Here is a 12000-nt window from a genome sequence, read left to right on the forward strand (position 1 = left end):
GAAACAGGCTCCAGGCTCCGAGCTGGCAGTCAGCACAGAGCCCGATGCGGGGCTCGAACCCACGAACCGCGAGATCATGACCTAAGCGAAAGTCGGCGCTCAACCGACTAAGCCACCCAGGCGCCCCTTAAGTGACCAACTCTTGATTTTGGCTCAGGTCATGATCTCACAGTTCATGAGATCAAGCTCCACATTGGGCTCTGCACTGAGAGTACTGAGCCTGCTTGGGATTCTCTTTCTCCCCCTCTCTCTGCCCCTCCTGTGCTCGCACTCTCTCTCTCAAAATAAATAAATAAACTTGAAAAAATAATAAGGTTAAAAGTAGTAGTAGTACTGGTAGTACTAATAAAAATAATAATTTAAGAAGTGTGTATTTTTTACCTCCCTGTGGGTAGAGTTTGTAAGGGGGCAGTTGAGGAGAGAAAAGAGACTTCGTAAACCACATGTTAGCAGATTGACACTCTTAGCTTGAAAGGGCCCTCAAGGAATTTTATATTTTTTAAATTTTATTTTAAGTAGGCTCCACACCCAATGTAGGGCTCAAGCTCACAACCCTGAGATCAAGAATTGCATGCTCCACTGACTGAGCCAGTCAGGTGCTCCAGGTTTTTTTAACATTGATATTGAGGAATTGTATTTTGAAAAATTGGTAGATTAATGAGTTGGAAGACTTAAGTTTTTGTTTGGTTGCTTATATATTCAAATTTATTTATTTTTTTATATATTCAAATTTAGCTGTATGACTGTGAGCCTGTCTGTCACAGACTTTCTTTTTTTTTTCCTTTTAAGTTTTATTTATTTAAGATACCTCTACACCCACGTGTGGGGCTCAAACACACGACCCCCCCAAGATCAAGAACTGCCTGCTCTTCTGACTGAGCCAGCCAGGCACCCCTGTCACAGCCTTTCTGAGCCTCAAATTTTCCTCTGTAAAATGAGGCATTTGGACTAGGTTAACTCTAAAGTCCTTTTCAGTTGTATAATGTATGGCTTCAAGGAACACATGGAACAAATAGAAAACAAATAAGGGAGGAGATTTAAATCTGGTTATATTGATATTATATGATATTATCATATTAAGTATAAATGGTTTTAACATTCCAATTAGAAAAGAGAGGTTGGGGGCACCTGGATGGTTCAGTCCGGTAAGCATCTGACTTCAGCTCAGGTCATGATTTCATGCTTCATGAGTTCAAGTCCCTCATTGGGATTTGAACTCATTGCTTGGGATTCTCTCTCTCTTCTTCTTCTCTCTGCCCCTTCCCCATGCACACTTGCTCTCTCTCTCAAAATAAATAAATTAAAAAAAATTTTTTTTCAAAAAGAAAAAAGAGCTTGTTAGATTAGATAAAAGTAAGTCGGTTTCTACCAAAAACCTACTTTAAGGACACAGGCTAAATTAAAAGTAAAAGGGTGGAAGAAGATACAGCATGCAAACAATAATTGAAAAGAAAGTTAGTGACTATGTTAATATAAACAAAGATTTCAGAGCAAGGAATATTTCTGGGTGTAAAGTGGAACGTTGTATAATGATAAAGGAGTTAATTCATTAAAAATATAACAATTTTAAATATATCAGTACTTAATATTAGAGCTTCAAAGTACATGAAGCAAAAATTGATGAAAGGAGAAATGGACAAACACATAATTGTTATTAGAGATCTCCATATCCTTCTCTGAATAATTGAATAGAAGAACTAGGCAGAAAATCAGCAAGGTTATAGACACTTGAAAAACATTATCAACCAACTTGACCTAATTGAGATTTATGAAACACTTTTCCTGAGATCAGCAAAAAACTTACCAAGATAGGCCATTTTCTGGGCCAATAAACAATCCTTAACAAAATTTTAAAAATTTAAATTATTCAAAGTATGTTCTCTGATCATAATGGAATTAAATTAGAAATCAGAAACAAGGGATACCTGGGCAGCACTGGGAAGCATCAGACTTCGGTTCAGGTCATGGTATCACAGTATACGAGTTCGAGTCCCACGTTTGGCTGTGTGCTGACAGCTCGGAGCCTGGGGCCTGCTTCTGATTCTGTGTCTCCCTCTCTCTCTGCCCCTCCTCCCCCTACCCCCATGCGCATGTGCACATTTTCTCTCTTTCTCTAAAAATAAATAAAATTTTAATTAAAAAAGAAAGAAATCAGTAACACAAAGATATCTGGAAAATGCTCAAATATTTGAGAAAACATAATTCCAAATAACCTATTAGTCAAAGAAGAAAGGAAACATAGAAAATACTTTGAATGAAATGGAACTGTAGCATATTACAATTTATGAGATAAAGCTAAAGCAATTCTCAGAGGGAATATATAGCTTTAAGTGCTTGTATTAATTAACTAAAAAAGAAAAGTTTGGGGGCACCTGGGTGGCTCAGTTGGTTAAGCATCCGACTCTTTGATTTCAGCTCAGGTCATGATCTCACAGTTCATGAGATGGAGCCCTGTGTTGGGTTCCATGCTGACAGCTTGGAGCCTGCTTGGGATTCTCTGTTTCAGCCCGTAACCCCACCCCCATCCTGTGACTGCCAAATGAATAAATAAACCAAAAAAAAAAAATTTTTTTTAAGGAGAGAGAGACAGAGTGTGTATGGGGGGCGGGGGGTGCAGAATGAGAGGGAGACACAGAATCTGAAAAGGGCTCCAAGCTCTGAGCTGTCAGCACAGAGCCCAATGTGGGGCTCAAACTCATGAACCACAAGATCATGACCTGAGCGGAAGTCGGATGCCTAAGCTGAGCCACCAAGGTGTCACAAAAAAGAAAAATTTTGAATCAACCATCTAAATAAGTACTTCAAAAAAGAAGGGCAAATTAAGCCCAAAGGGTCCAAACAGAGAAAGGATAAAATAAAGGTAAATTAGAAATCAGTGATTTATGGGGCGCCTGGGTGGCTTAGTCGGTTAAGCGTCCGACTTTCGCTTAGGTCATGATCTCGCGGTTGTGGGTTCGAGCCCCACGTCGGGCTCTGTGCTGACTGCCAGCTCAGAGCCTGGAGCCTCTTTCGGTCTGTGACTCCCTCTCTCTCTGACCCTCCCCTGCTCACGCTGTCTCTCTCTCTCCTAGAAATAAATAAAACATAAAAAAAAAAAAAAAAGAAATCAGTGATTTAGAAAAGAGACAATAGGAAAAATGCGTGAAACCCCAGGTGGTTCTTTGAGAAAATGAGTAAAATTGATAAATCTCTAGCCAGACTGGTGAGGTTAAAAAGAAGACACAAATTACGAGTAGCAGGAATGAGAGAGGACACATCTCTACACATTGTATAGACATAAAAGGATAATAAGGAAATTTTAAGAATTTATGCCGGTAAATTCAACAACTTAGATACAATGGACAAATTTTTTGAAAGACCTAAATGTATATGGTTCTTTGACTTCATCATGTTGATTATAATACATTCCTGTACTGCATTTAGCAGTATAAATCTTGAGATTCTTATTTGGAATTTCTCAAAAATTTTCACACTAAATAATCTTGTTCTATTCTTCTGTGTGTTCAGAAACTGTAATAATGTAGAATTAGAGCTCTTATATATAGACATGGAAGGTCCTGTCTTAAAGATTTATCTTTCAGATAAAATACTTTAGTTGAAATGTTATTAAGTATCAATCTATTAAAGACAGGAACCAATCCAGTTTTAACATTTTTTTGAATCTGATGCTAAATTCTATGTGAGGTTGTTGATTATTCCATTTCAAGGAAGGGGAAACAGTGTAGTGTAGATTGAGAGCATGTGTTCTAGAAGCAGAAGCTTCGTAATGAATCACTTAGGATGCTTGTGACCTTGGGCAAGATTTGTTAACTCCTCTGAAGTGGAATTTCCTCATACGTAAAGTGGGAATAATAATAGTACCTGCCTCGTAGATTTTTTTAATGAGGATTAAAAGTAATAATGCCTTTAAAAGCCTTAGCATAATGCCAGGAACCTATTAAGTACTTAGCTATTAGCTGCTGACATTTAATTTTTATTTTATTTTTGAACTAAGGATATTACAGAGCCTCATAGTAGATTGGTACATAGAAATGGTGAATAAGAATGTCTAAAAAGGAGGTGAGAGGCTCCTGGCTGGCTCAGTCAGTGGAACATGCAACTCTTGATCTCAGAGTTGTAAGTTCGAGCCCCACATTGGGTGCAGAGATTACTTAAAAATGAAATCTAAAAAAAAACCATAAAAAGGTAAATAACAAATTATATTGCAGATTTTATCAGAAAAATGTGAGCTGGAAAGAAGAAAATAAAATTGTATGGAAGGGAAGGAAGAGAATCCTTTAAAGGTACAGTGGAATGGCAAGAGTGGCAAGTAAAGAATTGAAAGACTGGCAGAAGAGAAATTCAGAGTTTAGGTGTAAATAAAAGCCTGTTACTATATAACTGAATATGTAAGTCAGTCATAGGACTGAAGAAATTAAAAGTCTGGAAATTTGCATTTACTTCTAAGTTAACTTTGCAAAACAAAAATATGTATACTTTTCTTCTTCTCGAAACTGATAGTTTTGCTGTCGTACAGACTTTCCTTAATAAGATAGTATTATTCATGATTTTAGCATTTTGTAATTTGTGAAAGTAAATCCTCTCAGCCTCTTACCTTCCTGTGCTTGTGGTTTTGCAGGGTTGCCTGATTTTGAGTGATGAATTAAACCATGCATCGCTGGTTCTAGGAGCTAGACTCTCAGGAGCAACCATTCGAATCTTCAAACACAACAGTGAGTTTGATGTGGAATCTACCTCAAGCCTTAGTGTTTAATATTTTTGGGCTTAGTGGCAGTGGTACCATTAGTTACACTAATAATAGAAAATCTAAATAAAGCATGTTGCAACGTTTAAAATGTCTTTCTGGTCCAGTCTTTTAAAAAGTTATTCTCAGGGCACCTGTGTGGCTCAGTTGGTTAAGTGTCCGACTTCAGGTCAGGTCATGATCTCATGGTCCATCGGTTCAAGCCCCTCATCGGGCTCTGTGCTGACAAGCTTAGAGCCTGGTGCCTGCCTCAGATTCTGTGTCTCCCTCTCTCTCTCTGCCCTTCCCTTGCTCATGCTCTCTCTCCCCTTCAAAAACAAACATTAAAGGGGCGCCTGAGTGGCCTAGTCGATTAAGCATCTGACTTTGGCTCAGGTCATGATCTCACGGTTCATGGGTTCGAGCCCTGCATCAGGCTCTGTGCTGACAGCTAGCTCAGACCCTGGAACCTGCTTCAGATTCTGTGTCTCCTTCTCTCTCTGATCCTCCCCTGCTCACGCTGTCTCTCTCTCCCTCAGAAGTAAATAAAACATTAAAAAAAAAAAGTTAAAAAAATTTTTTAAGTTATTTTTGGGATACCTGGGTGGCTTATTTGGTTAAGCAGCTGCCTCTTGGGTTTGGTTCAGGTCACGATCTCAATAGTTTGAGTTTGAGCCCCAAATCAGGCTCTGTGCTGACAGAGTGGAGTCTGCTTGAGATTCTCTCTCTGTCTCTCTCTCTCTCTGCCCCTCTCTCAAAAAAAAAAAAAACTTAAAGTTATTCTCTTCCTCATTAGAATAGAAATAGAGGCTAAAGGAAGCCTTTTGGTACAAAATACAACATTCTCCTTTCATTTGGCTTTCAACTTCTAAAAATTTTTAAAAATGTTTATTTATTTTTGAGAGAGAAAGAGGGCGCACACAGGAGAGGAGCAGAGAGAGGAAGACACAGAATCTGAAGCAGGCCCCAGTCTCCAAGCTGTAAGCACAGAGCCCGATACGGAGCTCTGACTCATGAACCATGAGATCATGACCTGAGCCAAAGTTGGACGCTTAACCCACTGAGCCACCCAAGCGCCCTGGCTTTCAACGTTTTTATCTTTGTTGTTCACAAGTCACATGTTCAATAGGTGTTTACTAGATGCTCATGGTGTATCCTGCATAAGCCAGGGCTATTGAGATGAGTAAAGCAGGGTCCCATCTTAAGGGCCTCTGACTGGTTAATAAGGAGACTATGGACAAATCAGGAGTGGGATACTGATACTGAACAGACACTGAAATACACATATGAACAGATACTGTCAAGGCACAGAGAAAGGTGGCACTCAGCCAGAACTTGTTCTCTAAGGGGAGATATCTTGTGTATTATTAAAATAATTGTTTACAATAAGAATGAGTAACTGTTGTAGTTAAAACACTCACATGTAGGGAGGAAAGTGTACCATGCTGTACATCAATATCATTTTTTACCAAAATGTATACATGTACAGACAGGAATCTGGAAGAACAAACACCGAAATGTTAGATCTGTACTCTGGATGAAAGGTTTATGGGTGGTAATAACTTTCTTCCTTTTGTCTTTGTCTTGTCTAAAACGTTTTACAATAAGAATGATACAAACAGTACTTTGTTTTATAAAGTGCATGGGATTGTTAAACACATGTGTAACCTATTTTCTTACAACATATGGTGAACTAATGCCAGAGTGGCAAGCAGCATCTGAAGTCGCTCTCATTCAGTCTGTCCCTCAGTTTGGACACGTAGGTTGTTTCTAAATTTTTCTGTAAGAAACAGTACTACCTACACTCAACATTTTTGCTCAGTGGTCTGATTAATGCCTTAGGATAAATTCTTAGCAGTCTTAGGATGCCTGGTTAAAAGTTAAAAACCATTTTTATGCCTTTCCAAATTGCCTTCAACATGGTACAAATTTTTACTCAAAAACATGACAGTGACCCTACTCATAGGCCAACATAGGACATTATGAATCATTTAAAGTATTTTCTAATCTAATAAGTCAATAACATCTTAATTTTTATTTCTTTATTAGGTTACAAGCAACTTTTTACACAGCAGATCATGTTTGTATTTCATTGTGAACTGGCCATTTCCAAACTGTTTTTCACTGAGTATAAGAGCCCTTTATATTAATTATTCTTTGTTTTATGTTTCAGTATTTTTAATTTTATTTTTTAGTTTGTTTTTAGTGTCTTGCTGTGCAGACTTATTAAAATGTTGATGTTGGATTTTGCATCATGCCTACCCCATTCTAAGATCATAAAGTTATTCTCATATTTTCTTTTGGTGGTTTTGTGGTATATTTTTTATTTAAATTTTTAATTTACATGGGATTTGGGGAGCATAATATGAGAGAGATAAATGATTTTTCCCCCCCTAAGTAGGTGATACTGTCAAGCATTCTACTATAGATACTTCCTTTCATCTAAAATTTTTAGTTGGGGCATCTGGGTGCCTCAGTCTATTGAGCCGCCGCTCTTGATTTCGGCACAGGTCATGACCTCACGGTTTGTGAGATGTAGCCTTGTGTGGGCCTCCATGTGCTGACAGCAAAGAGCCTGCTTGGGATTCTCTCTCTCCCTCTCTCTGCCCCTCCTCTGCTCATGCTCACTTGTGCTCTGTCTCTCTCTCTCAAAGTAAGTAAACTTTGAAAAAAAATAAAATTTTGAGTCAATATTTTTCTTTTCCTTTATGTATATAAACAGGAAACTAAAACAAGGAGTACCTTTTTCTTTTGTCTCTTGCTGGTTGCCACACATTGATCTCTACAGCCAGATTAGCAGTTTGAAAACAGACATACTCACAACTGTGGTAGCATCTCCTCTCTGGGCTAGGTAGCAGATTGTTTAGTTATGAATAACTGAAGGTGTAAACACAGTCACAACCTTTGGCCATCATATTTGTGGTATGTGTTTTTATTACCTTACTTCTCTTCAAAGTCCTTTCATGGAAAGAGCAAAATCATGCAACTTTGTATCCACCTCCTTCAATGATGAGCAATAAAGAGTATAAAATCATATTTTATGATGGAGTGCCTCCTAGCCCTGTTAAGTGCACCCTGTTACATAGACTTTGGGGGAAGGGTTCTTGAGGCCATTATTTCAGGGCAGTTGTTTTAAGTGTGAAGTCTATAGTAGTGGTAACAATGGTCTTCAAAGAATTTATAGTTTTTGTTTTTGAGAGAGAGAAAGTACACAAGTCAGGGAGGGGCACAGGGAGAGAGAGACAGACTCTTTTTTTAATTTAATGTTTTATTTATTTTAGAGAGAGAGAAAGCATGAACAGGGGAAGGGCAGAGAGAGAGAGACACACAGATTCCGAAGCAGGCTCCAGGCTCTGAATTATCAGCAGGGCTTGAACCCATGAATGGTGAGATCATGACCTGAGCTGAAGTCAGCCGCTTAACCAATTGAGCCACCCAGGCGCCCTGAGAGAGACGGAGAGTGGTGGGGGAGGGAGAGAGAGAGAGGGAAAGAATCTTAAGTGGGGTTCCATACACAGCATGGAGCCTGATGCCTGACATGGGGCTCAAACCCATGACCCTGTGATCGTGACCTGAGCATAAACCAAGAGTCTGACACTCAGCTGACTGAACCACCCAGGTTAATGATAAAGCATTTACCATTAACAGGAAAAATGATCCTCGTTAATGGTAGTACCAGCCAAGCTGTTTCTGGGCCTGTTACCCTTCCTTAAGGACCAACAGAGCCATGAGAGCTCGATAGTGTGCAAACAGCTGATCCAGTCAAACAGAAGGCTCAGCTGATTGCCAAGCCTTCTTAGCACATAGTCTCATGCCTGCCACTGGTGTGTTTTTAGCCCACTACTAAGATAAAGCTGTTTAACAAGCATTTGTTGAGTGTATCCTAGGTGAAAGGAAATGGGGCATGCACTGTGAATTCCCTCATATTTGCTTTTTAAGAGGTGTATGTATTTTTAATAGTTTATTTGCACTCTCTTGCTCTTTTATGCATGTATTTCTGAATGACTCACTAGGATTAAAGATACAGTTGATTCTACAAATACAAAAAACCCCAAAAACTGCTAACTGAATGGCCAGGTATTTAACACGAAACATCAGCCATTTCACAGGCATGCTAACCACCTCTGAATCACCTATGCCACAGCCGCTTGGTGGAGTTTCTGTGGTTTTGAACATTTATTACATCTTAGATTGTCATTCAAGCTAGCAGTAGCTCCACCCAGTTTGCCGTATCTTTTTCTGTTCAGTTCTGATTCTAAAAGTCAGTGTCCTTTGCTACCTGACACACACTTCCTGAATAAGAAATGTGTATTTGCATTCTGAAAGAAAGTTCAGAAAGAGGAAGGTACTTTGTGCTGAAATTCTTTTTTGTGTGCTGTAGATATGCAAAGCCTAGAGAAGCTGTTGAAAGATGCCATTGTTTATGGTCAGCCCCGGACTCGAAGACCCTGGAAGAAAATTCTAATCCTTGTGGAGGGAATCTATAGGTAATCCTGCTTTCCTGTTCTTATCTCTTCTGATTTGGCTCTGTGAAGTTACAGAAGTTTTAAGCATAAGNAATTCCTGGAAGCAGAGTTCACAACAGAACAGAAGTCTTTTTCTCTGGCTTTTCTTTATTCTTTCCATCATGCTACATGGTCTGCAAATCACCCCTCTGTTGGGATTCTTTCTTTTTCTACTGTTTGTAGAGGGAATGTATACAGAGTGGCAAGAATTGGAATATATTTTCTAATCTGTCAGAATAAATTATACATCATTTCATTTGAAGAAAATTTTATTCTGGTTTATTTGCAACCCTTGCACGTACTCTCTTACGTCCAATTTTTTTTATTTTATTTCATTTTCTGTTATTTTAATTACACATTCAGTGTGATACAAAATCTAATACTGCTTGTAATTACAAGCATTGGAAGAACCTGGTGACCTTTATCCATCTGTGGTGAATTAAGATCATTTCTGTTTGAGTGCTCATTTTAAAAAAACTTTTTTATAGTTATTTATTTTTGAGACAGAGCATGAGTGAGATAAGGGCAGACAGAGAGGGAGACAAGGAATATGAATAAGGCTCCAGCCTCTGGGCTCTCAGCACAGAGCTCGACGTGGGGCTCAAACCCCCAAACCATGAGATCATGACCAGAGCCAAAGTTGGACGTTTAACCGACTGAGCTACCCAGGTGTCCCTCGGGTGCTTGTTTTAAAAGATCCAGTCTCCTTTCCCCTAGACCTCAGCCTGGCCATGGCATAACCTAACTTTGCTAGTTTAGAATCACAGGCAGAGTTGTCAAACTATTTTTATAAAGCAATGAACTTAAAAAATTAACAGTAATAATAAGATAACCAACTAACTCCTAATTTTGAGTTAAGAAGTCTCGGTGTTTGTATTTTTATCCTGTCTTGCCAGCATGGAGGGATCTATTGTCCGCCTTCCTGAAGTGATTGCCCTGAAGAAGAAATACAAGGCATACTTGTATCTAGATGAAGCTCACAGCATCGGAGCTCTGGGCCCTACAGGTCGAGGGGTGGTGGATTACTTTGGCCTGGATCCTGAGGATGTGGACGTTATGATGGGAACATTCACAAAGAGTTTTGGTGCTTCTGGAGGATACATTGGAGGCAAGAAGGTAAATGGGCCACATGTGAATTGAGCAACTAAGAATAAAGGTACTGGTGATTAGACTTAGTAATAACTGACTTGTGACAGATAAGAGTCTGGAACCGGAATGTGGGGACCCTGAATTTGTTTGTGGCTTAGGCTCACAGTGCCTTTGGGTTTCACACTTCAGCTGCTCAGGGAGTGACTCCGATAAACTAAAGGCCGGTTCTGTTCATTGTTTGTTGTCTTCTTATTTGAGCTTTGCTGTAAACTACATGCTGGTCTGAGATACAGAACACCCTCTTGTATGAAAGAACACACAGTGGTGCTGCCTGTTTGCCACAGTCTTCTAGTGGGTTTGGATTGTGCCCACAGTTTCAAAAGTAGTGAGTTTATAATGAGAGCCAGTGGGATTAGAAGACGAGTTTCCCTCCCCTTGACCTCAAATGCATCTTGGGTGGGCATAGAGACAGGAAGAAAAAGATTATTTTGCCTGCTCTGGTGTACTGCAAGGCATTGTGTTTTTCAGTTTACAAATCATGTAATGAACTCTGAGGCCTTTGAGAATCAGTGTGGTGTGATGGAAATGGCTGAATGATGAGACAGAGGCCTAGGTTTGAATACTTCTCTAACTTTGTGAGACCTGGGGCACATCATTTAACCTTCCCATTTCCTTATCAGTAAAAACAGAGACAAATATACTTAGTTTATAAGATTATATCGTTAGGGTTGGAAAAATGCCATATGTCCATGTTACAACTTGGATGAATTTGAACATTCATGTTAGTAAGTTTACTTGAACTTAAAGATGTCAGTCACAGGGATGCGTGGGTGGCTTAGTCAGTTAAGCATCCAACTTCAGCTCAGGTCATGATCTCCCAGTTTGTGGGTTCGAGNTTCAGAGCAAGCAAATCAGAGACATAATGTAGTTAGTGGTTGCCAAGGGCTGAGGGGATGGGGGGAGTGGAAAGTGACTGTTGATGGAAATGAGGTTTTTTTCTGAGGTAATAAAATGTTTAAAATCAGATAGTAGGGCACCTGGCTCACTCAGTTGGTGGAGTATGTGATTCTTGATATTAGGGTCATGAGTTCAAGTCCCACGCTGGGTGTGGAGCCTACTTAAAAAATAAAATAAAATAAAATTAGATAGCGATGAAAGTCACACAGCTCTGTGAGTATTCTGTAAGCCACTGAATTGTATACTTTAGAAAAGTTAATTCTATCTCAGTAAAACTGTTAAAAAAAACTCTATGGTATTAGAAAAAACACATCATTTGTTAAGTATTTATTTGTATGAGGTATGTATTAGGAACTCATGCATATTTCTAATTCCTTTTTATTTATTTATTTAAAAAAATTTTTTTTAATGTTTTATTTGTTTCTGAGAGAGAGACACCGTAAGCAGGGGAGGGTCAGAGAGAGAGAGAGATACAGAATCTGAAACAGTCTCCAGACTCTGAGCTAGCTGTCAGCACAGAGCCTGACGCGGGGCTCGAACCCACAAACTGTGAGATTATGACCTGAGCTGAAGTTGGATGTTTAACCGACTGAGCCACCCAGGCGCCCCTCTAATTCCTTTTTAAAACTTGACATTGGGAGGTTTAAAGCATGGACTTTCTCTTAATAATTGATCGCTTTTTAGAGGAAACTCATTATTAGTGGTTTTAGTCAAGTTTGATAGAGT

At 39.2% G+C, this 12000-nt stretch overlaps 1 protein-coding gene across 1 annotated transcript in view; it reads left to right on the plus strand.

Moving 5' to 3' along the window:
* The window catches only part of SPTLC2 (serine palmitoyltransferase long chain base subunit 2), a 105552-nt gene that overhangs the window by 39659 nt on the left and 53893 nt on the right, over positions 1–12000 (plus strand). Inside the window, exons 7-9 of the mRNA XM_077750642.1 lie at positions 4619–4712; positions 9105–9210; positions 10125–10344. Of these exons, the coding sequence (XP_077606768.1) occupies positions 4619–4712; positions 9105–9210; positions 10125–10344 (420 nt within the window). The remainder of the gene's footprint in view (positions 1–4618; positions 4713–9104; positions 9211–10124; positions 10345–12000) is intronic.

This window comes from Crocuta crocuta, unplaced genomic scaffold (assembly GCF_008692635.1).
Source record: "Crocuta crocuta isolate KB4526 unplaced genomic scaffold, BGI_CrCroc_1.0 scaffold186, whole genome shotgun sequence".
NCBI lineage: Eukaryota > Metazoa > Chordata > Mammalia > Carnivora > Hyaenidae > Crocuta > Crocuta crocuta.